Genomic DNA, 26,226 nt, shown 5'->3' on the forward strand with positions numbered 1-26,226 from the left:
CTTTGTGGGGCGTGAACATGGCCAAGTTCATTTGTTGCCAAACAAAGCAGCTCCTCTCATTCCCTTTAAATGTCGCTGGCGATAGTTTTTAACATGGACGAAATGCAAGCAGACCTCCACAAGTCGATGATGTCAAGTTGGCCAGGAAGATCACAGATGTATGAAGCAGGCGTTTAGAGTCCGCCTTCTGACCTGATCGGGCATGTCTGGATGACAAGTTCACACTTTTCCTTAGAAGAAAATTTCCAAGGTCCAAATTGTTTTCCCCACAAGCGTCAAATGATTCCCTCAGACGTCACACCACAAATCTTCTGACCTGGTGAATGTGAACGTGCACAATATTCATTCCGTATCCTTGATGTCCACGTGCTACGTCCCCACGAGTAATAAAATTGTTGCAGCGAGTGTAGTTTGACCTCACTAGCAACAGTTGCTCTATTAGTCGACAAAACTAGTACAAATAAATAGCGAGTAAATCACATCAAAAACAACAAAAGTGGAAGTGACAGCTGTCAGTCAATTAACGTAACACTCATCGAACTTAATAAGTGGATTTTTATTGAAGTTTGTTCGAGAAGAATTAAGATCAAGTGAACAGTAACATGGAAACAGAGGACGTTCTGGCAGCTGATTGGGTGGAAACAACAGGAAGAGGCGGAACTTAAAAGATTCCTCACACACACGCACACAGTATAGGTATAAAATCAGCACGTTTTCTTAACACACGTATGGAGCTCCCATCGAATCAGATGTGGGTTGACACAACTGATGCGGGAAACAGCGGACATTGTGAAGGGAGCCTGTTTGGCCGCCATTTCTCGGATTGTTTCCGCAAACCCTTCGGCGCGGAATGAGCCAATCTTAGCGATGTCAATAAACGATGAACGTGACTCAAACGTGAGTCCTATATATCAATGTATTCAAAAGTCTCCGTTAAAGAAAGGAAGAAAGTTAAATCCGAAAAGCATTTACAAGACACTTATTTACAATATTGGAGCAGAACTGCGTAAATGCGAATGATGATGTCATCTTCGATGGTGTTGTGAATGATAGTGTCAGCACTGGCATGAAGTCTTTTGAGCATGAACATTAAATAACGTCATCAAATGAGGCAAATGATAATGACTAGCATCTGGAGTGTTGCTATTTTTTTTTGTGGCGAATAATAATGTCCCCAAGATGGCATTATTGTAGCTATTTGCATTTTAGCTGATAATCGCTAGCATTGGTGTGGTAGCAGGAACTCTAATAATGCTAATCATCATGTTGCAAATATATCACTTGCATTAGCATACATCATTTGAGTTAATGATGCTGTCATGCTAGGATTTGCATGACCACTAGCGATAACATTGCATTCACGAAGAAAGTGTGATTGTAATATTTGGCATTTTAGCTAACAATGACATCATTGCCAGCATTTGCATAAAAGCGGGAATGCTAATAACACTAAAACTTTACATTTAGGTTAGCATTTTAGCTAATGAGGAAATCACTAGCATTAGCAGGCTGCAGGAATGATGAGAATAATGTCAATATGATTAGATCACGTTATCATTTCACAAATGCTGACATCATAGCTAGCACATGTGTGCTTTGGAATGAAATTATGTTAGAATTAGCATTTTAGCTAATAATGACACCATCACTAGCATGAGCGTGACCGCAGGAATGCCAAGGATCACTCTGCAAAGATAGTGTCAGTTTAGCATTTCTGTGAATGCTGACATCACCACGAACAATTGTGTCCCGTGGGAATGAAAATAACACTAAAATTGTGGAATTTTGGAATGAGTACTTTTGCGAATGATGACATCATCATTAGCATTTTTCTGACTGCAGAAATGCTAAGAAATAAATAGTAAAGAAGACTTTATTTTAGCATTCAGCATTAGCAGTTTAGGTTATGATGACATCATCACTAGCGTTTCGTGGCTGCGTGAACTTGGACATGTCGTCTTTGCGCAGCTGCGTGAATGTTCAAAAATGGCGGCTCGTTTGCCACGGCGAAGCCCTTGTGGTGCTGTTTGCTGCCACGACAGGAGGCGACTGAAAGTGGACGAGCAGGGACAGGAAGTGGTCCCTCCGCAGTTAAACGGTGACCTCGTTGGTCCCGTGGTGATGTCCCGCACCGAACTGTAGGTGGTCCACGGTGTGCATCCGGCGCGAGGCAAAGGCCTGCCTCTTGGCGGCGCTGGCATGCGCGTTTACGCCGAGCGTGTTGTAAGCGTCGCTGGGCTCGGACAGCATTTTACCCATCCGGTGGCGCTCGTGGACAGGCGTGACGGGCATCAGCATGTCGGCGTGGGACATGGCTCGGGCCATGGCTTTCTGCCGGAACTTGTCACGGCGCACGGCGGGAGATAGCAAAGGATCCTGGGAGCGCAGGCGCTCGGCCGACAGCAGCAGTTCCTCTGACGGGTGGCGACCGCTCCCGTGGGAGCTGGCGGTGTTGCCGTATGAAGGAAGTCCGTGGTCCCCGCGGCGAGGTGTCCTGGGCGGGGAGAGGACGTGGTCCTGTGACATAGCGCGCTGGACGCGGCGAGGACGCTGACGCTGATGTTGTTGTTGATGATGATGATGGTGATGATGATGTTGATGATGATGCAACGGCGGTTCGGCGTTCAGTTTGGCTATGTGGGCGTGGCCTCGGCCGCCCAAATCCGCATGGTGACGCTTCCTGCCGTAAAAGTCGTCCACTTCCTTGTCACCTGACGCACAAAAACAGTGGCGTCAGATGCTCACTCTGTCAATGGCGGCGAGGCAAACTATGTTGTTTGTTGAGGAACTTCATGCAGTGCTTTGTCACCATCCTGAGGCATTTGTAGCTGATTTTAGTGGCAATTAGTTGCGCATTTTTGTTTTTCATGGCAAGGATTGGTTCCTCTCCTCGCCAAAAGCAAGAGAACAATAATAGTATTTACCCCATATCAAATGGAAACTTGACCTACGACCGCTCCAAATGAGGTTTTTGTACCTATTGCTTGAGTTGTGTTTGTTTCAAATAAACTGGTCACCAGTAATGTCAAGATACATAGAGAAAAATAATAATAATAATAATAATAATAATGAGGATTCTATGAATATTTTCACATTTGCGTGACAGACCAGTTTTGATTTCAGCCTTCCTAACATACGAAAACCCCCCAAAACAAAACAAGCAACAAAATGCTATGTTAGCATTAGCAATCTATGATATACTGTATGCGTGTGTGTGTGTGTGTGTGGGGGGGGGGGCAGTGAATTTACTCAAGTCAGCAGAGAGTGCAAACTCGTAGGAGGGCGGCAGGTGGGTAAGATTCTGGAAGGATCTGGACAGCGACAGGTCGTATGGCTCAGTGGCCGCCGTCAGGATGTTGTTGCTCCGCGGCGCTCGTTCTGCCGAGCATCAGCATACCGAGAATCAACATTTCAAGATAGAAACGATCAGCATTTTCAGAATGGTCACAATCCCATTAAAAGAAATAATATATAATAAAATAATATTGATCAGCGGCAGGGCAGCTTTAAAGCAAACCCCCCAGTCTAGTCACATTTCATTATCATAAATGCGGAAAAATTAAGCATCATGTTGGGTTTCTTTGCTGTGTTTCACAAGTTGAGACTGGTAAAAATCAAGCATGCAATTTGTTAATGGTGGGCGGGGCCTGCGAGTAACAAGGGACACACAAAGACAAAATGACGGCAGCGGCGAGGAGGACTCACCGTGTCGCATGTGTCTGTTTGCTAACAAAAGCCAAAGAAGAAGTGTCAAGGGACACATCGCACATCATAGCAAGCAGATGCAACAGATGAGCTGAGAGCACTTTGATTGGATGCTAAGCTAAGTGCTATGATCGTTTGGTGATGGCGTGACATCACATTTTTTTTTTTCATAGCACATTTTAGCAAACATGAGACACAAGTCGTGGTGAGGCGGAGCATCGGTGATGAACTCGGAGCAATGTGATGCCAAATTAACTACTAAAATCGTCCGGCAATACCGTGAAATCATTGCAGATAGCTTACAAAAAAGACGGTTCATGTGAATTCTCGTCTTTTTCAGCATTCGGAGTGCAGACAAAAAAAAAGTTGTATTGCATTTTTTTTTAGTCTTACCCAGCTTTGGCGTGAGAGCAGTGAGGTCCACGTGGCTGTGCTGGTAGTCATGGCGATGGTGGTTTCCTGCCGGTACAAAACACACGCACCCAGAAAAAAAAAATCAGTATCATTTTCGCATCATACAACAATCTGGATTCAGAGTGCCAATGACGTCAAAGCGGCACGCTGAGCTGATTGGCTCGTGGTGTTTACCATGACAAGTGCAACAGAGAAGTTGAAACCTATCATGGGATGTCAAAACTGGGAAAATGAGCAAAATGGACGTGACACACGAAGCTGAAATGTACGAAATGACAACACAGGAATTAAATATAAGCAACAGGAAGGTGGACTAAAATGGCACAGCAGTACAGGAGGTAAAAAAAAGGCAAACCGAAGTACGTAGGTGCAGCAGGAAGTCAAAACGTTCAGAGAGAATGCCAAGACAGGCAGTAAAAATGTGAGACAGATGTACGTTGGGATGATGATATAGCAAGTAAAAATGCCCTAAAGGAAAGTTGCAAAGTATAATGTGATGATACGTCTGCTCTTATGCACCATTTTGTACGCTTGCTATTGAAATAAAAGTTTTTGAAAAATGCCAGGAGAGGAAGTTGAAATGTGAAACCAGATGTTGAAATGCGCCAACGATACACTGAGTTGAAGTGTACGATGGATGTTTGAAACGTACAATGATGTGATGATACAAAAGGTTAAATGTGGCACGGAAATTACGACACGGGAAGTAGAAATGTGCAGTCAGAGAGAAAAACAGGAAGCAGAAATGTGCTATGATCACCTAGCACTGCTACATACTTTAAAAAAAAAAAAATCATTCCTTATTTGGTCAAGACAGGAAGTTGTGGTGCGAGAACAGGAAGTAAAAATGTAACAACCCCTTAACCCCCAAAAAATAAAATAAAAATATGTGTCTAAGACAATAACGACATATATATATTTCCATTCAAATGTTCACATCCTTATTTGGACAAGACAGGAAGTTGACGTCTATGCTCCTGGGAGCGGCGGAGCGTCCGGCGAGGATAATCACAGATTTATCTGATGTCTTCTTTCTTATGTCAGAAGGAACATCACACAAAGCTGCCACCATCTTCGCCGAGGGTCCACGAGTCCATCGGCGACGCTGATCACAAAGCGTGGGCCAAAAACTGGCCGTAAGCAATCGAGTTTGACATTGAAAGCAAAAAGAGTGCTGGCGCAACCATGATGTTACACTTGCGGTGTAAAGTGGAAAGACGATGCAGGGAGTTGATGTGTATGTGATTAGAATGCAACAGGAATTGGAAAGTTTCCAGTCTACACGCTACTACCCAGTTGGTGGCGTCCAATCAGTTAAAGGCGCTTCCTCGCGGCCGCTCGGTTCATCGGAAGCTGAACTGAATCTTCGTTGTTAAGACAATTTGTAACTCATTCAGTACCGGCCGATTCTGGACCAAGTCTGAAAAGACGTTTAAAAACGTCTTTGGGAGTGAATGAGTTAAAAATGGGCGGAGAGGGAGGCAGGACGCATGAACAACGTGGGCTCAAATTATACAGCAAGTCGGCCATTTTGGGCGATTCCACCTTGAAAGACGTTTTCATGAGTATCACCAAATAGGGTGGCCATGACAGGACAGATAAAAGTCAGCAGGATCCACACCAGAAAAAGAAGAGAAACTCCAAATGTCATGTGGGGCCAATTCCTTTGATTGACAGCCGGAGTTCAATGTGGCACAAAATCATTTATGAGGCTAATTAATGCCAAGAAACACTTGCTGCAGCAGCCTCAACGTACACATTACAAGTACAGGAAGTTGAGGCATGAAATGTTAGGATGACGCCATGTTGGTAGTAAAAAAAAAAAACAAGAAAAAAAAACACGAAGGCGCTCCGGTATGCCAAGACTCCTGCTGTCATTGAACATCCACTTTTCACTTTCATCGTGTTCCCGTTTGTCCATCTTCCGACTGGCTGCTAATTAGACGATCGCTCGCTCGCAAGCTCGCAAGCTCCACAGCAACATTTTTTCATGTAAAATACATCACGGAGCCCGAGAGGAGGCCAGAAACGCACACACAACAGGGAATCAAAGGTGCAAGGGAGTTAATGGACCAAAGTGATGAGCTAATGAGCCCTCGGTGCCACACGGCTTCCACTCGTGTTCAAGATCAAACGTCATTATTGACAAAAGCATCAAGAAAATATCCGACACAACCTGACTCGTAACATTCGTGATTAATGACATTGTAAATATGCCAAAGACTTTTTTAAAAGTCTCATTTGCTCCCAACGCGCAGGAAGTAGCATGGCTGGTTGTTAAGCATTAGAATGCTGCTTGGAATATTTATCAAAGACATCTTCACAGCGTGGAACAATTCATCACATCATAATCATGACCTGGTGAGTCCTGCTTTTGGGTACGCGCCAACAGCCGCGAGTCACAGACAAAAAACAAAAACAAAATGACATCGCAGGAACAAGACAAAGAAAAATTCGTCTTCACATCAAAGTTTGCCACTTTCAATTTGCTCCCGTTCATTAACGTCGATCAGAAAAATGCGAGCATGTTTAAGTATCATGCTTTGCTGTTGAAACGTCGGAGCCGCTAGCGCCAAGCTGGGGCAACGCAGTCAGAGGAATTGCATTAGTTGTGTTGTATTATTTTCTCATTTGATGTAAACTGTTCTTTTGATGGCGGCGCGGGCACCGCGGCTTCTCTCTCTCCTGTGGTTGAGAGCAAAGTAATTTCATCCGTGCTGTATGTTGCACATGTAGCACATTTCACAGTAAAGTTGACTTGAAAAAACAAAAAATATGGAAGCAGGAAAAAAGGAAATAGGCAATACAGGAAGTGGAAATGCACAAGGTGACGACGTTGCAGAAAGTGGACACAAGAAAACGGAAAGGAAATGGAAAACAAGTGATGAAGTGATGATGACGAAGTGAAGAAGAGGCATCGGTCGAAAGCTCCTGGGACGTCTTCATATAGAAGTGGGGCACTGCACGTGGACGTGCACGTCGCGGCACTTAAAAAGAGCAAGTCAGCTGATGGCTATATTTGCTCAACTTGTCACCAAACACAGCGCCTACTAGAGGCCACTCATCTGAACTGCAATATTCCCCCTTTGGCTGGATTCTGTTCAAAGTCAACAAACATCAGGTCCTCTTGATATCTGTGGGCAGATTTGGGAAGTCAGTGAGTATAGATACTTTGTTATTGTGCAAAAGTAGATATTTTACGGATCTGTACTCGGAAATATCTGAAGTAGAAATGTGCTAGGAGGGCAACGCAGGAAGGAAAAACGGGCAAAGTGAGTAGCCACCATTATTTTCCATGACTCCCACAGTTGCGAAAAGGATAATTGGGCCCAGTGTGGACCTTTTCACTTCGGGGAGTTCTCACTTTTGTTGCCAGCGTTTCAGACATTAAAGTTAGTGAGGGGCCAATGAATATGCGGTTGTACGAGCTCCACTGACTACATCCTAGTAAGTCTTTTTTGCACAAGTATCCGTAGTTCCACTTCGGTACATCGTGCGAGTGCTCTTGCCACCTGTGTCTGCATAAAATATCCTCACGCTAATTGTCAGCATCCCATAATGCAACGGCAAAGTAAGTAAAGCACACGAGGAGCTGCTTATGTGCTGAAAAGCAAAAAAAAAAAAAGGCACCAAGCCACACAGAAGTGGAGCACATTCACTTTATTCAGCAGCGAGGACGCAACGACCCAAATAGGGTGCACCCAATCACCTCTTTTTTTTTTTTTTAGCGTGCTGCTCGTCTCTGGTGACTCAACGCGGATGAAACCGAGATCGACGCAGATTTCAAATTATGTTCACTTCTTGATGCTTATAAGCACCTCAACTCAAACAGAAAAGTCCACTTGTTGTTGTTAGAATTTAGAGGCTAGTCAGACATCGGGGAACCACACTATGCATCTGAGACCAGAGAAGAAGGTGGCTGAAAATCATGGCTGGATCGCCGGGGGCCCTGACATCACATTGTCTGTACAACACTTAGCATGGCGCTAACATAACTGCACTACCCCCCGAAGCGAAAACGGTAACGTACACAGAGACGGACGGGGGCGGTACAGGAAGACGAAATGTTCAAAAAAGGAAATACATATGAGAAAGGAAGGAAGTTGAGCCTTCCAACAGAGGACGTAGACAAATGCAGCACAGGAAGTAACGATGGGAAAACACAGGAAGTACACAGGTGTAACCCAAGAAGTAGAGATGGGCAGAAGTGGAAGAATAAGTCGAATTTGGTACGGCAAAGTGGGCCAGGAGACGACAAGTGGCAAAGATGCCGTTTTGTGGCTGCCAAAGCCCCCTCCCCTCGTCCCCTCCCCTCCGGTAAGGAGGTCAAGTGCTCTTACGGGGAATTTAATTTGCTTCGCTTACTCCCTGCAGCGTGCCCCCTTCCTCACTTCTCACTTCTTCTCCGTGTGACATTTTTACCGACGCAATAAGGAAGAAAGAGAAGAATGACACCATTCAGCGCGTGGCACACTTCCCGAACATTGTGTCAAACTCCACTTTTTTTTTTCTTGACGGAACTAAAGCTATGAAGCAGTTCATTTCATGGATTTATCACCCTCAAACTGGCAGCCCCATACACCCCCCACCAAAACCCCCATACAGCAAGTAAATTAAGGTCGATTAAATTAATATTGAATGGCATAAAATCCAGATTGGCTGATTTATGACTTTATGTGATATTCAGAGGTGTTAAATTTTGTTGTTTGAAAAAAAAACCCAACAAAAAACGTTTTGATTGAATTATGACCCTTGAGTGGTGGCTCCAAATGAACAATAACGTCCAACGTGTGTGTTTGTGTTTCGCCAAATTAGTTGATTTATGACCATTTCCAAGCGGTACGTTACCAACAGGGTAAAGCTGACCGAACGCGACTTGCAAGTTTCGACTCGAGTTGTTGAATAAAAGCAGCAGAGGTGAAGGCGCTTTGAAAACCTTTTGCCGTCACGTGTCGCTTTTCACACGCTTGTCATAATGCCGGCCAGTCTCTTCCCAGGGACACCTTCGACAGCTTTGACACCAACCACAGAAGAAGAAAAGAGCATGTTTCAAGGTGTGCCTTTATGTGAGTGTGTGTGTGGAGCAAACGGGTTGGCCTTTTGAAAGAAGGAACCGTTCAATAAAGCCCTGACAACAAAGACAAAGCTTAAAAAAAAAAAGAACGTACTGTGCTCAGGGGGTGACAATAACAACTCACACACTCAAAAACAACACACGTGTGCTTGTCACTCATGTTGAGGAACATCGTGTAAATGTCAAAGATTGGAGCATTCAAGACACCAAAACGGGAAATCGTACAAATAACCGGTTCTGTGGTCAAACGGTCACCATCCGAAACGGAGAATGATCAAGTCATGTATCAAACGGCGCAAACGTTTCACCGAGAAGATCTCAGCCAAATCCGCTACGCAATTTGTGAACAAGATCAACAAGGCCTCAAAAATATACCGAATGTATTGGAATGCAGGAAAGCAAACTTTTTTTTTGGATTGAATAGTTGGTTCATTGATTTATAGGAAACAAAAAAAAAGGTGATCAATTCAAGAAACAAGTTGACAGAGGCAACGCATTTAGTATTTGTCAGTAAACAATTGCTTCATCGGTTGATTCAGGGCACATGAAAGGGTTAATAATCGGTGGATCGATTTATTATTAGTTCAAAAATAAGACGATTAATAAAACAAGCAATGTACATTTGACACTTTATTATTATTATTATTCAAAGGGATGCGTGTACATGACGCGCGCGTTCGGCTGCATTAGTGCCGACGCTAACGCTAATTAGCTTGTTCGCGTGCGTCTCACAGACTTGAAGAGCTTAAAAGCTTTCGAGTTGAATTGATTCCCAAATTCCCAAGGTCACATTAGACCCACGGCATGATGGATTGGGACTTGATTGAATATTACAATTCGGAATGCATGACGGACGAGTCGACTTGTTTGTTTTAGGTGAGCGAGCGCTCGCAGCCTTTGTGATTAATCCGTTAACGTCACTTGATATTTTCAAATCAACTTTGACTCGCCCCTCGAAGGAGAATGGTCACATTTGTGATGAATTTCATTGAACCGCAAATAGAGATTTCCTCGCACGTTTGGATTCCGTCTCAGCGTGACACAATTGAAGCTGATTGGCCGAGTGTTGTGACACACGAGGAGTAATGAATTCTTTCTTAGTCATTCAGCGGGATTTGACTGGAACTGCAAACCAGGAAGTCTAAAAATGGATTTTGGCTCAAGTCAAAAGTGAAATTGTCACTTTGATCTTGACTTGCCGCTGCTTGTTTACACGTTTGACTGCTCCGAACGACGTGCTGGCTTGCATAATAGCACACTGCAACTAGAGCCCGAATCATGCTGCCCGTGTGTTTTTTCCTCCTCTTCCCCCTTTTTCTTTTTTTTGGCGATATGTGCTTTTGACATGGACTTTGTCCATACGAAAACAGAGACGATCTATTTCTTGTTTCTTTTTAAAAAGTTTCCCCACACACTTGTTTCAAGAAACGCGTGGAGTGCGAAAAAGACAGAAAGAGCAGGATCATTTCACACTTCAAGAGAAAATCAAGCGCAAGCAGAACTGGCTTACACAACTGCACGACAGTGACAATTCATCAATCACCGAATTGAAAAAAATTGCAATTATTCATCCATTTTCCGATCCGTTCAAAAGAGTCGCAGGGGGTTGCTGACAGATACTACGGTGTAGTGTCTACACCGTAGACTGTTGTGGACAAATTAGATAGCAGCACTTCAGATGCCCATTTTGTATTGCTAATCTACAGAAAAAAATAATAACAAAATAACTGTGTGAAGGCTACGTTGCAGATTTTCCATTGCAGGGGGGTTTTGGGAACATAAGCACCACGATAAATGAGGGACTACTGCACCAGCTACAGTAGAACGCTATACATTATACAGTACACATTAACACAAGTACGGTTGAAGGATAACTCACACTGCTGGCTGCTGCGGCGTGACCCAAAAAGGAAGCAACAGTGGGAAAGTGAAAGGAAAGAGAAAGGAAAGAAACGCGTCCTCATGTGGGCCAGCACAGATTGTGTGCTTCGGGGACACCACAGGCTCAAATAGAGTTTCGCTGCATGGGAGACCAACACGTTTAAAAAGAAAAAAAGAAGAGAAAAATCACTTTTTGAAATGCTGGCTCTGGAATGCATCTTTCCAAGCATGGCAAGCATAATGTCAATAATAAACAGAACCAAAATGTTATTGCAGCAATCCTGCTAACTAACAACTGGTGAAGAATAAATCAATTAAAATTTCAAATTTTGAATTAATAAGCGACGAGTTTTCTTTACATTCAGTGAAGCCGCTCTAAATGCAATCCGTTCCGTTTGCTGTTATTTTTGTTGACGTTTTTGTCATCGGTTCATCTGGCTGGTCTCCTCGGGCTGACGGTGATGATGTTGATGATACTCCGCAGCCACACCAGATCACAACTTCAATTAATTTCACAGTCGGCGGCACCAGCACTGATTTATTGTGTAGCATGTGTGTGCGTATGTGCGTGTTGTTCTTGCGTGCATCTGGACAGAAACGAGCGACATGAAGGCCAGCACGAAAGGAATGTTGAGAAATTCAGCCCTCGGAGCCAGTTTGACTTCGCAACATGGATTTGAGTAAGACCCACAAAAAATCTCCACTACACCATCCTATAAAAGACACAGGAGGCCTGCTGAGTTGCCCTAAACATAGCCGTCTTTTAGGCACACTTTGGTCGTTGCAAGATAGCATTTGATTTATTTATTTTTTGGGGGTAAATTGGGTCGATGTTGATCAAAAAAAAAAGTTTCAAGAAGCCATGCCTGAAAAGTTGGCCATGTAGGGCATTAAGCAGTATGACATTTGGTAAACATTCTGTCACAAGTAGATCCACAAAAAAAGTCCTATGAAGGTATGCCTGCCAAGACCAGAAAATGTGCCATTTTGCTTTGAAATGGCCATTTAGGGTCACTTTGGTCCTTTCTAGGCGTCACTTTCACTAGAAAATTCAGCTCTTGAAGCCATTTAGCACCATTCGACCCACAAAAAAAAAAGTCTACAGAAGCCAAACCCGAAAAGACGCAGAGTCTGCCATTTTCCCCCAGAAGTGGCCATTGAGGTTCAATTTGTTAAAAGGGAATTATTTTGATAAATTCTACTCCTGCAACCTGTTGCACTTGCCGACCTAAAATTTTGCAGATACTGTATGTCTATCAAGAGTTAGACCCACAAAAAGAGTCTAAAGAAGCCAGAAAGTCTATCGTGGCTGTTCAAAGCAGATATGTTCGGCTAATTTGGACTATTTCCAGGGGACCTTCAAAGACAAACTTGATCTTAAAATGTTGTCAGATTGCTACCAAATTCAAAGTCGGCACAAGGGACAGATGAATCACACTGAATTGTAAAAATAATGCCGGGATACGAGAAAGACAGTCCATTCCACTGTCCTCATGTTTTTTTCATTTCTCATTAAAAAAACATGATTGGTGAAAAAAAAAGAGCAGATTATATATACGGTCATGATCCTTCTAGTTCTGCGGAGATGAAGCGTGGCACCGTTTGTGTCTCGGTGTGTACGTGTGTTCGTGTCGGTGTGGGATGAAGGGTCACAGGAAGCGAGTGGGCAGCGGCTTCCTTCATTCACAGCAAACATGACTAATGACGCCAACCTGCTGGTGACTTTAACTTCGGGCGCAATCATCAGCATCCTTTGTGTGCACATCGCCCGTGTGTACGTCTGTGTGTGCGCGCGCACGCGTGTGTGAGGCGTCTGATTGCAGCCGTACACCCACTGATGATAGCCCCTTTGTGCAAAATTGGTACATCAAAGACCGAACAGAAAGACGGTGCATTTATTGGCCTTTGCTTTTCACCCCCAAGCCGGCTCTTCAGATAATGACATGACATCAGCACCGGCGTCTGATGTGATAAACCAAACTTCAAAGTCGCATTCGGGCATTTCCTTCTTTCTGTCTCTTAAGGCCGCAAGTTTGTGGGGGGACTTCGATGGACACATTATTCCAAATACTTTTGCCCAAACTCCAAAGCTTTTTTTCCTCCAAAATGTGTCTCAACACTTTTGCTTGTTCCAAACACCACATTTCCTCAAGTCGTTCCGTTACTTTCGTGCCGACTTAAGATTTCACTTCCCGTTGGCGTCGAAATACTTTTGCCTTTCCGTCTCAACGCGAGCATTTGTACAGTCCACTAAAAGTGGAGCAGACAACACATGAGCATGGACAGTCCTTGCGTCGCGGGCTCTCGTCACGTATATTGACGTGTTGCAGGATTCAAAGGCGCCACACGTGACATTTGGGCATCGCTCACTTTTGGATCGTAATGGTGACCGGTCCAGGCTGCACTTTAATCCGGCCCGACATACACGAGATGACCGCATATACATGTTCTGTGTTGCCTTGGCAACGTGTTTACGTTCTGGCTCCCTGCCTGCTCATCACGTGCCGCTTATGATTTTGCTGCTTGACATTCATGCGGTCTGTTTGCATGCCACGCACACGTACGCACACACACACACACACACGGAGTCTGGAAACCTTTGCACAACATCTACTTCAGCTTCTATTGCACGCATACACAAAACACTACCAACTATGATCAAATTCAGTCAGGAAAGGCCTGATTTTGACGTGATCCCAAAAATGATCCAGAGTTAGATTGTGAAGATTGTGAAAAACAATACAGTTCATGAAGTGAATGGCGAATGCCATGTAAAAGTGGCTCTGACGTTCAATTTGAGCCGTGCGGGTGACTTGGCATTTCTTAATTGCATGTACTCCAAGAAAGGATATGTCAAAAATTTGGCCAAGAAAGATGATTCTGCGCAAGACACAATTGTGCTTACTCCAAACAACGACTTCATTTATTAAAAGCAAGTTAATTGTTTTAAAATGTCACATGAGTTACACTCACTATGGAGCCACTTTGACATTTTCACACACACACACACCAAATGCTGATTTCATTTATTACTTGAGTCAAAGTAATGGTGCAGCACCGCTTATTGATGGAAAATAACCTGTATTGTTTAGTAGGCCGATCATGTTTTGGGCGATAAGATGACTATTTGTGTGCAAATTTGAAAAGTATATTCAGATGGAGAGAGCGGGCGCAACTCAGTAAGATGCTGGATTATGAGTTGTTCTTTGCAGAGGATAAACAATATGTATGCCTGTGAGGATTGTTATCTGTGTCCCTTCACTGTTTATGTTCAAAGATCCACTGCTTAAAAGGTTATAACACCACAACCTTGATCCTAGCTTGATTAGCCTGTCTATGGTATTTTGCATTGTTTGTTAGCATTAAGCTAGGCGGACTTTCCTATGGCAAAGCTCTGCGGCGGTGGTGTTTGAAATACATGTGTAATTCAGTTTCGTGACATTTGCGGAAACAATACTTGGACGTACCGTAGGAGACGGGGAGGTCCAGCTCATTCTGCCAGGACATCTGTGCCGACTCGTCGATGGAGTGCTGCGCTGTAACAAGAAAAACATGATGAAGAAGAAGAAGACTACGACGGCGTGTGGATGAGAAGCTGATGAATCAGAGCGGAGAACAATGGCGCCCGCCGTGACGCATTCACACTAACCGCTGAGGGAGTGTCACTTTGTCACACGCAAGATGCCACTTCAAGCTTCCCCGTGAACCAGCTGGCGACAGAAATGCCACCAACGGCCACGGCATTCAAACGGACAAACACACCAGAATGAGGTACCTACGGTGGGTGTCACCATTATTACTTTTCATATCCTCCGCGGGCAAAACTTCATTGCTCTGCTGACTTCAGTTCAACCATCTGCCGTTGTGATTGTCGGAAAGGATACAGAACGTGTCAATGAAAATACTGCCGAGATGCCCCGGTGTCAAACTCCAGTTCTTAAGGGCCACTATCCTGCATATTTTAGATGTTTGCCTCCTTCAACAGACCTGATTCCAATGATCAGGATTGTTATCGGGATTCTGCTGAGCTGGGGATGAATTGAACGTTTGAATTAGGTGTGTTGGAGGAAAGCAACAAAAAAGGTAGGATAGCAGCCCTCGAGAACCCAAGTTTGACAAAATTCAACTGAACAAAATTCAAAGTGTGTCCAATGTAGACTTGAGGATGTTCTTGGTCTTTTTCCCTCCCATCCATTCCTTGTATGAGCCCCCCCATATCTGATATTTGCGCGTTCAACATGGATCCGCCGCCCACATATCTTTGGTAGACCTGCTGACGATCTTGTCACTTCGTCCATGCAGAAAATGTTATTGCCTTCACCTCCTCGATTGCACGCAGCGGCTCCTTCTCCCATGGAAATCACCACATCCACTCGGCCTTCAAACGTGACTACATGATGTCCTACTTCTCCTCAAATTGAAGAAAATCTAACTGGCTCTGAGAGCGAATTTAATTTGGGCGAATACAGAGGCTTGCGCAGTACTTTGACGAACGATAGAATTTACTCAAATCAGAAGTATCCTAGACAGTTGCCCAAGGTTTTTTTTTTTTTAATTACACCATTCAATGTGGGCACAACATCGATTTAATTTGAGTGTTATTTTTCCAATCCTCCTAAAACAATAATGTCAAAATATTTTGCTTGTTAGCGGCAAGGTGGTTGACTAGTTAGCACGTCAACTTCACAGTGCAGAGGTGCGGGGTTCGATTTCGGCTGCGGCCTTCCTGTGTGGAGTTTGCATGTTCTCCCCGTGCCTGTGTGGGTTTTCTTCGGGTATTCTGGTTTCCTCCCACAATCCAAAAACATGCATGGCAGGCTGACTGAACATTCTCAATTGTCCCTAGGGACGAGTGTGAGCACAAATGGTTGTTCATCTCTGTGCGCCCTGCAAATGGCTGGCAACCGGTTCAGGGTGTCCTCCGCCTACTGCCCGACGACGGCTGGGATAGGCTCCAGCATGCTCCGCTACCCTCGTAAGGATCAGCGGGTTGGAAAATGGGTGGATGGATGTAATAGGTTACCTTTGAGGTGTCCTCGTCCGAGTGTCACAAAGCCTGATGAGATGAGCATGTCAGTGCCTGCGCTGTGAATTGTCTCCATCCCATAATGCTCTGTTGACACACGCGCACACACACATAAGCTGGTAACCATAGCAACATGCTGATGCCATCACTACATTAGGTACAGTTCTACAACAGGAGCGATCACAATGTGGAGGAGGTCCCTTTCTTTTCGTGCTTTTTAATAAAGGAACTGAGTCGCTTTGGACGCCTTCCATCTTTTCGCCGTTGAGAAATCAAGTGTCCAGACAATCAAAGGCATGCCGTGTGGGGGGAGCGCACCAATTACACCCGCAAAAATATACTTGTCTTCTCTCAAGCCAGCATTAACCAATAGTGTGCACACGCACACACATCCGTCAGCATGATGGCGGTTGAGCGAGGCGAGAGAAAAGGTTTTATGCAAACCAGCCAAGGCTTTTCCTTCACACATTGAATTCATAATAAATTCGTCTTTCACAAAAGATCGGCCAGGACAGAAAGGTTAAAGGAGACGTAACGTGCCTATTTCTGTGCAATTGAAAAAGAATTCTCAAGTGCGTTCTTCAAATCTGTGCCATTCCAAGGTCACAAATCCACAACAGATCAAGAGTGGCGGCACACTTAATTCATCCACTTGTCCCACTTGGCTTGAAATCGGTCGGTTTTGGATGGGTCTGGCTTTTGTTTCCATGATGACCGGCGGGTGGCGCAAAGGCGTCGTGACGGAGCGATGGCTGCTCACAGTTGTCCACTTATCCATATTTTCGGAACCATGACAACTTGGGGCAGAGTAAGGACATTGTGCCAAAGCAAGGGTGCCTCGGTGTGGCCAACTTAGCTGCAGTTTTGTTACCATGACAACTTGGGGTAGAGTTAACGCGTTACACCAGCGCGAGGGGCGCCTCGGTGTTGCCACATGTGACTTTTTCGCCAGCAAATGACAAGCAAACAAACGTAGACACTTTTCTGTGATGCTTCCAGACACTTGCGGACACTCTGAAACGCGCATCCAGACTGCAGATGAACGGTGCATGAAGCAAAGCCGCCAACTGAACTATACAGTGGTAACTTACAAGTTTCAGCAACATGCTTGAAATTCATTTCACTCGTATCTTCAATCCATTTTCCTCAATGAAATGAATTGAAAAGCCGCTCATCGGAGATTGCGAACATAGGAGGACAGCTAAGTGTTTTCACTGACAAAAGCCAAGTCATCAAGCGATGACGTGAGCGCGTTAGCCTTTTAGCTGGCACGTGGCTACCCAAGTGTCACGTTCCAGGGAGGTGACACCATCGAATCTGGGACGCGCTATTAGGGCATTCAGCGAGTGGCCGAGAGAGCTGATCCCCGGAGCACCGATGGAAAAAGTAGTTTTAGGTGAAAAAGAGCGTTCGCACTCCAGTTTGAGGCTTCACACCGAGAATGATTCACAGTCGTGCATGCGACTCGTGTTTGATTCGTCATGTTCCAGACGCGCCACAGTTGGCCCATGGTTGTCAATCAAACAATGTTGTCATGGAAAGCATATCCTCAAGATTCAATTTATTGGCCTGCTCGTTCAACTTGAAAGCCGTTTATTCCAATTCTTGATATTGAATGATGACAAAGAGTGTACAAGTAAACTAGCATGGACAAGTGTTCCAAGACAAACAAACAAGGAAGACAAGCAGTGTAGTTACCGTGGTTGGAGGACTTGGCGTGCACGGGCGTATAGTTGTTCTTGACAGTCCGGACGGGCGTTTCGTCTTTGGGCGAGCCATCCATCATGGCGTCCATGTTGTCATGCTCGTATTGGGAAACGGGAACAGGGCCCTGCTGCCTTAAAATGTCCGCGAGCGCTCTGAAATCAAAGATGGACGGCTACTGAAAAAATGATCCAATTCCACTGGAAACTGGTCCTAAAATGATAATGAATCTGCCCAAAATAAATCCATTCAGTAATAATAGCCTTTGTTTGCAGATGATAACGAGATTGCTGTGTGTCTATGTGTGTTGCTGCACCGTTTTTGCTGAAGAGGTCCAGATGATGTACGTGGATGGATGGACTCACTGTGTGTGTTTTTTTTTTTTGGTGGGGGAGGGGGGCGTTAGGGGGGGTTGTATCGCATGGATTGTTTCGAACATTGCAACATGATAGTTAAGTATAAAGAATAAGTTGGTATAAAGAAGTGGATTAGGTCAGCTAAAACGCCACTGAAGGCTCAGCTAGCAAACATGACCCGCCCCCACTGCATTATTCTAATGACAAATAAGGGCCTTGTCTTAATAACCGCAGTGAAACACTGCACTAATGTGTTGACACGATTCTCCAGGTAGAGAGTCCTGGAAGTTGATGAAGTGTAAGTCATTACCGGCATGTTTTTGTGAAAGTGTGTCAATGAGGACCTAAAGCCAGCGCATACTCCACTTTCCCACCAGCGTGTGTGACTTTGGGAGCTTCGGTGAGTATTAATAGCGTTTCCCTTCCAGGAGGAGAACACTTGAGCTCAGTCCGCCATCGCCAACGCGAGTAGCCTGATTCGCCGCGTCCCATTTGGGTGCAATATCGAGTGATTCGGGGAAGTTGGCCAAAGGTTTTCAGAATCAAGATTTATTGGCCAAGTACAGTGCCGTGATTCCTGATTGATAATTTTAAAATCACACACAGGTAACCCAAGCAAATCCAAAATGCAGTTTCTAAATGCCAATTTAATTTATTCAGACAAACAAAAAAAAATCCAAACCTATCTAGCGTTTGCGTATAATTGGTGATGAGTCTTTCAGATCACTGAGGAGGAATTTTGGTCCACTTTTCTTTGCAGAATTGCTTCACTAATTTCATATTGGAGGGTTTTCTAGCATGAAATGCCCGTTTAAGGTCACCCCACAGCATCTCAATTGGATTCAAACACAGCCACTCCAAAACCTTAATTAGTCGTCGTCGCACTCTTGGAGGAATTTTAACTGGTCGTGCACTCCCGGGAATGTGTGCCAATGTTCCCAGTATATCCATTTGTGGATAATGGCTCTGATAGTGGTTTGCTGAACCCCCAGAGTTTTGGAAATGGCTTTGTAACCTTTTCCAGACTGGTAGATTTCAATAACCTAAAAAATGTATATATATTATTTCTTCTTGGATTTCATCAGAACGTGGCATGGTGTGTTTGTTTCTTGAGATCTTGTAACCTACTTCACTTTGTCTGACAGATCCTATTCATGTCATTTCTTGATTCAACAAATGCGGTGCTCGAGTGTTGCCAGTGAAATTGAACTCAGCTTTCCCAAAACTGTCGTTAGTTAGTTACTTTGTGGGTTTAACGGGAATGGCAATTACTTTTTCACAGAGGGACAGGGAGTTTGTGATGTTTTTTCGTGCCTTAATAAGTTAAATTGGCATTTAGAAACTGCATTTTGTATCTCCTTGGGTAGCCTCTTTGTTGTTGTTTGGTGAACTGAAACCTTTGCATGTGATAATTATGCAAAGAGCACAGAAATCTGGAAGGGGGAAAATACTATTTCACAGCACTGTACGTCTACCAAGCGACATTAAATATTTCTGCACAATGCATGATGGGATATATTACTTTTCCATTGACCATTGGGTGTTGACTACATTGAGACGCACTGCGGGATACATTGATGGCACTACATAGTGGATGGGGAGGGATTCCTCACTCAGCCATTTTCTTTTTGTATTGGATGTCAATGGCTGGTGTACCTAATCAAGTGGCCGATAGACACGTGATCACATTTTGTTCCTCTCCTGCTTCTATTTTGGCCAAATTGGGCACGTCTGGTCCGTGACGCGAGTGCAACATGAGAAGGCGCAAACACACACAGAGACGCGCAAACACACACAGCCAGGCAGGCAGGTAATTCGTGTGTGTGTGTCTCTCTCTCAGATACAAAAAGCTAATCAATAAGGAGAGAATTCAGCGGTTTAGTCGTGCGTTGAAGGTCACACAAAGCAAAAGGTCTGCCAGCGCCTCAACATTCTGTTCAGCCGCTCGCCCGCACAATCAGTCACTGAGAGGACGGAACACAATTAAAGACGTTTGCTTTGGTAGCAACTGCTAGCAGCAAAGTCACCTTTTTGGATATGGATTTGGGGGGATTTTGGTAAAAATGATCAAAGTCTGTGAAAGTGAAGTGCTGAGAATACTTTCTGGACCCACAGTATATATTTTTATCAACAGGGATCAATTGTAAATCCTTAATTTAAATTTATTCTCCCCGTCTTTAGAGGGTGTTGTGTGCAGAATTTCTGTACTGCTGTGAAATTCTGCACACAACACAGCATAAGGAAATTTTTTTAAACAATTAAAAAAAATGCACAACATTAATTTCCCTGATACATTCTTCACACAACTTCAAATTCAAGGAAAATCCAAAACTAAGAAATCACAATAAACCCATTTTGTGAAAAAGGATTTCAAGTCAAGTCAACAGTACTTATAGAGCACTTTCAAACAGCCATCACTGCATACAAAGTGCTGCACATGGAGCGATTTAACATGCACAATAAACAGTAAGACAAATCGGTAATAAAGGCGGTAGAAAGCACCAAGCAGTAAAATCAAGAACAAATCTAAGTCATGCCTAGTCGAACGCCAAAGAATACAAGTGAGTTTTGAGGAGGGCTAATGGTGTCATTAACACTGTAAAATTGAACTAAATATTATTCCCAGCCATTTCTTGTTTGTCACTTTAGTTTGATATAATGCAACCTTCCGCCCCCACCTTTTCACTACGACGTCATATGGATGAAACAAATCAATCAATCAATCAATCAAATTGAGCTTGGACGCATATGAATCTTCACGCTGGCCAATTTCCACAAAGTCTTCCCAGTAGAGTGCAAGCTGTTGTCGTGGCTTCTTGTCCGTGTCCCAATACTTGTGCCCACACGGTGAAAGCTGCGTGTGCGTCTATATTTCTGCGCCTTCGATGGGTGGTCAAGGCGAGTGACTCAGCTGAATTTAAGTTCGTGAGTCATTTAGCAAGGATGCATGACGGGAGGCCGATCAGGTGTCGATGTGTTCGCTGCTCAATTTGGTGACCGCGCTTGAGTCACCACTGACTACGTCGTAGTCGCTTATTACCAAACGGCAGTTTCCCTCCCCGACAACGACGACAACAATGAGCACAAATGAAAGCAAACCCAAGTTGTTTTCTTGTTGACATCAACAAAGCTAAATCAGCACCATGGTCCTCTTCACAGTTAACAATGAAACTAAACTCACTCCGCCTTGAAAACACCAACAGTACGCTAATGGAACAGCGGGGGAAGGGGGGGGGGCATTACGACTGCTGGTCGAAAAACACAGCAGGGGCCCTGCAAATGCTTCATTAAATTCACTTTATTCTTACGACTATGAATATTTGACCACAGTCACCTCTGGGTTCTCCCTTTTGAGGATATCTGATCTTATCTGAAAATGTTTTTTTTTTCTGCACAACAATCAAAACGAAACAAGTCATGTTCTGTAGCACAAAACATCACTTAGGCCTTTTCTTCCCCCAACAACAACGAAACAAATCCCGTTTCAAGATTAAGCCCTCTCCACTGAAATGAAGCAAGACAAGTCATTTTCTTTCACTGCAACACGTGACTTAAATGATTTTGTTGGCCAATGACATTGAAACAAAGCATGCCAAAGTCTTTGGTGTTCTTCTTCAAGAATAACATCACAGCAAGTACAAATGCATCTTAGCATGTAAGTGTGTCTGTGTGCGTGTGTGTGCCCGAGGCAATGTCGTCAGTGCGTCTTTCGAGTGTTGTTATGTTTGTGCTCGTGAAGAAGCCGAGCCGGCCTCAGGACTCAAAACGCCGTCGTTCTACAAACATCTTCAGCAGCAAGATGATCAATGGCGCTTTGCGTTTTACAGGCTTCTTGACACGCACGTTCGCACGCTGTGTGATCATCGGAGACGCGGGCCTCATCGCATTCTGACACACTCGTTTTCATGATGCGTTTGTGAAGTCTTCAGATTGTGTCCGATTGGGAATATCGAATATGGTTCGTAATCGGAGCCGAGACTAGAACTGATTTGGATAGAATCACGACACTGTTTAATATGTTGTCAATCTCCATATTTCATTGACTTTTTTTGTGGTGATAGTTTTTGCTTTCTCGTTTGCTTTGTCATCAAGCCGTGTTGACATCACGTACGGAAATGCTGTCGAAAGCACAACATTCATCCGCCTTGATTTTTGTGTTCTGCAATTTATGATCCGGATCCCGACATGTCATTTTCATGACTTGATTTGATGGAAAATTGGCAATGCGATGCCACGTCGCAGTTGGCCATAGCTGTGATTTATGAATATGTTGTCAATCTGCCAATTTGCTTTTTATCTTGTCTTAATTTTGTCTTTTGCTCAAAAAAATCATGTCAAGTTTGACGTTTCAGTTCCATTCTAGTGACGATCGGTGGGGATAATCCCGCGAGTTGTGATTCCCGCCCCGTCCTCGAAAGCTCCCGCGTGCGCATGCGCGTTGGCCCACCTGTGCACGTTCATCTCCTGGGGGTTCTTGGTGGCCTTGTCGTAGGCCACCTTGGCAGAGATCCCCACGGCGACCACCAGGGCCACCACGCCGCAGCTGATGTAGACGGTGGTGTTGGTCCGATCCAGCTCGGGGTCGTAGGCGTCGCCGGTGGGCGCCGGCGAGGGCGGCTGCGTTTTGATCCAATCGGGCGTGTTGTAGTTGGTGCAGAACGTCTGCTCCAGGCGCTTTCCGCGGTCGGCGCAGCAGAAGCGCAGAAAGCAGCTGCCGCAGCAGAAGCGGTGGTCTGTGTTGTTGCAGCCAAACTCTTTGTCAAACTGGCCGCTCACGTCGTAGTAGCCCAGGCACGTGTCGTGCTGGAGGGCGGGGGCCCGCAGCTGCGTGACCGCACCCCACGCCGGCACGGCCGTGCTCCCGCTGGCCCACTTGGGCTTGACGGAGGTCCTGGCTGCCGGTGGGCCGGCGCCACCTTTGGGGAGCCGCTTGTTGGCTGGGGCACAGCCGGCGTCCGGGGCGAGCAGCAGCAGGAGCAGCGGCAGGGGTGACAGGAGGGGCTTCATGCTGCTCCAACCCCCCGCGACCTCCCTGGTGTGGACTCACTTCCGGGAGATCCTCGCAGGCGTCTTGAACGCGGGTGCGAGTAGGCGCGCCACGCCGGAACATCCGCGCGCCCGGCGCCACATCCTTCGACCCGCACGTGCACTGGGGTTCGGGCTCCTGATTCTGAGATAAGTCCTACACAGACGAACACAAACATTTGAATCAATCACCTCTTCATCATTAAACACCGCGCCCTAGTCGTTTTACCCTACTGAGCAGAAACGTCATCCAGTAGTTGGAAAAAAAACATCACGAATAAGGCAGTTCTACTTGTGTGCTGAAAGGTGAAACAGGAGTTGCACGATCACAGGTAAAACGTTCGTGCTACTCGTGCGGGTGGTCTTTCCAGTATTGCACAAACATGTTAACAAGAAAAATAGTACAAAGAAAATCAATCTACTCGTGCATCGTCCTCATTCTACGACTGCCAAGAAATGTCATACAAGAGTGGATAAAATGGCAGCCGTTTCACTGGTGCATGATGTTCTTCTACTATACGATACAGTGGTGGAAGTATCAAGTATCAAGTACAACGTTATTGTCAAATGCGCATACAGCGCAGATGAAATTTCCTCCCTCTTAAACAAGAGGACAAGAGGAGCCGCTGCGGGTGCTCGCGCCGCCATCAAAAGAACGCTGAACATAAAATGACAAAAATAATACAACACTTAAAAACAGACGTGACATGACACTAGTAAGACAATTGTCAAGTCAAGTCATCAGTATTTATAGAGCACTTTCAAACAGCCATCGCTGCATACAAAGTGCTGTACATGGAGCGATTTAACATAGACAATAAACAGTAAGACGAATCGGTAATAAAGGCGGTAGAAAGCACCAAGCAGTAAAATCAAGAACACATTTTTCTATTAGTTCTATTAATTATTATTATCTTATCTATATATATATTGCGCGTCGTCCCGCACGCGGTCTGTCCTTCCGTCTGTCCCTTTTCAAAACGTACCTACTTCACCGCGCCGCTGAGCGCCGCCACTGCGCCGCTCAGGCAGTGGCTCACTACGATCGCGCGGGCATCTTAGCGAAAAAATGTTGTCTACCCACAAGCATTGCAATAAAATTGTTAGTTATTTAGTAGAGCTAAACATCTCTTTATTTTCGCGATAAGCAATGAAGATGAACAAAAAGTTGAACCAAGCAACAACACTTTTGTGGGCCGAAGGCCCACCTTACCAGCCTTCCGCAGGAACTAGCTGATGAGCCGCCCAGAGGGCGGCGAACCAGCTAGTTATTATTAATCATAATTAATAATATAATAATAATAATATAATTATTAATTAATAAATACATTTTTCTATTAGTTTTTTATTATTAGTATTCTATTAGTGTGCGCCAGTCGTTTGACTCGTGTGCAGTAAATCATACGATTGTGGGAAAAACATTACTACTGGAGTAGTGAGACAGTCGTTCTACTAGTGATCTATAATCATTGAATGAGCGTGCTGAGCGTACAGTGGTGGTCAAAATGTCACGGGTAAGTTGCTCTACTACAGTGCAGGAATGTTATATCTTAATGGAAGGCAGGAGTGTAAAAAGCAAAATAAAAACGACCGCAGTAAGATGTTTTGCTCGTGTGCAGGTGGATCATTTTCTACGCGACTGGGCAAAATGACACTAGTGAGATGAAATAGTTGTTCTGGTAGTGCGCCTGAGTCGTTCTGCACTGCAATGTTGGACAGGAGTAACCGTAGTAGAAGCGCAAGGCAGCACGAGTAAGATGTAGTTAGTCTACTAGTGCACCCGTGCCATTTTACCAGTGGAGCAGAAATGCTGTACGGTAATAGAAGTAGGCATTGGAAGGCAGTATTGAGAAAAAAAAATGACACTTGTAAGAAGGAGTGGTTCTACTTGAGCGCAAAAATATGATGCAGTAGAGGAAGGCTGAAGTAGAAAATCATATCACTGGCACATCTCTCGCTCTACTAGTGTGCTGGATTGTCTCTCTTGTGCAAACAAGTTGATGGTAAGAAAATCAGACGTCACTTTCCCCTCCTTAAAATGCCTTCAAGGAACCTGAAATGTAGAAGAACGCAAAAAGACAAAGAAGAAGAAGAACTTACCAGCGGCTTGACTGTTCTGATGAGCAAACTGAATGAGGAGGAGGGAAGGAGAGACCTGACCCCTCCCTCCTTCCCGCTTGCGCTCTCTCTCTCTCTCTTTCTCCCCCCCCCCCCCGACGTCATCATTCAGGTGGTGCATCTTCCCTCTCTCCATCCATTTTCTAATCGGCTCATCCTCACGAGGGTCGCGGGCTTGCAGCAGCCTATCCCAGCTGTCCTCGGGCAGTAGGCAGGGTACACCCTGAACGGGTGTGCCAGCCAATCGCAGTCTTCCCCCTCTCTCCTCCCATGGCGGCGTGCCCGGCGCTCCTCTCGCTCCCGCACTTCCTTCTAGACTGGACGCAAAGAAGACAAACGGAAATGCTGAAGACGTCCAAGCCCGTTTACACGAGTTAGTTCAGGACGACCTATGATTGAGTTCTTCGGCTGATGAGATCATTTATGATCCATTGAGTCAAGTTGTTGATGTCATGGAGGATTGAGTTGGACGAACTAGGTGATGTTTAGTGAGCTCCAGTCATTTGTGATCGGCTGAGTTCGTCGGTAATGTCACCACCCATTGAGTTAGCGAGCTATGCCTCGAGTCGTTGAGTTCTTTTGTGATGATGGTGATCTATTGGCTGAGTGATTGACTTAGTTTGTGTTGTCATGAGTTCGTTTGCATGGCCATCGAGTTAGTTGGTGGTGTTACGACTTTGTTTTAGATGCACCGAGTTAGTATGTGATGCGACTCTGACGCAGGCCGTTATTTTGTTGTCCGATCCATTCAGGGCACATTTGTGATGCATGGAATTAGTTGATGTCATGATACATTGATTTCATTGGTTAGTGAGTCAGTCTGCACCATGAAGCATTCACCAAGTTTTGTCATGCATTAAGACTTTTTCTCGCAGGTGCATTGACGGCATGATTGCGCTTTAAAAACCTCGACGGGGGTCGCC

The 26,226-nt window shown here is 44.9% G+C and overlaps 1 protein-coding gene across 4 annotated transcripts; it reads right to left on the bottom strand.

The window, feature by feature from the left end:
• Positions 1-537: 537 nt before the first annotated feature.
• Positions 538-25,360, bottom strand: LOC127589196 (protein shisa-6-like). Of its 4 annotated transcripts, none has more exons than XM_052048248.1 (9): positions 25,286-25,360; positions 22,608-23,342; positions 17,799-17,959; positions 16,098-16,187; positions 14,542-14,610; positions 4,099-4,164; positions 3,706-3,726; positions 3,250-3,378; positions 538-2,711 (listed from the first exon to the last, which is right to left on the bottom strand). In XM_052048248.1, exons 2-9 carry the CDS (start codon positions 23,165-23,167, stop codon positions 2,092-2,094), a joined length of 1,716 nt encoding a protein of 571 aa, XP_051904208.1. In that variant the 5' UTR covers positions 23,168-23,342; positions 25,286-25,360; the 3' UTR covers positions 538-2,091. The 4 variants fall into 4 exon arrangements, with proteins under 4 accessions (XP_051904208.1, XP_051904207.1, XP_051904210.1 ...); XM_052048247.1 differs by having other exon boundaries at positions 4,099-4,167; XM_052048250.1 differs by lacking the exon at positions 3,706-3,726.
• Positions 25,361-26,226: the final 866 nt, after the last annotated feature.

Source organism: Hippocampus zosterae, chromosome 17 (genome assembly GCF_025434085.1).
Source record: "Hippocampus zosterae strain Florida chromosome 17, ASM2543408v3, whole genome shotgun sequence".
In the NCBI taxonomy this organism is placed as follows: Eukaryota; Metazoa; Chordata; class Actinopteri; order Syngnathiformes; family Syngnathidae; genus Hippocampus; species Hippocampus zosterae.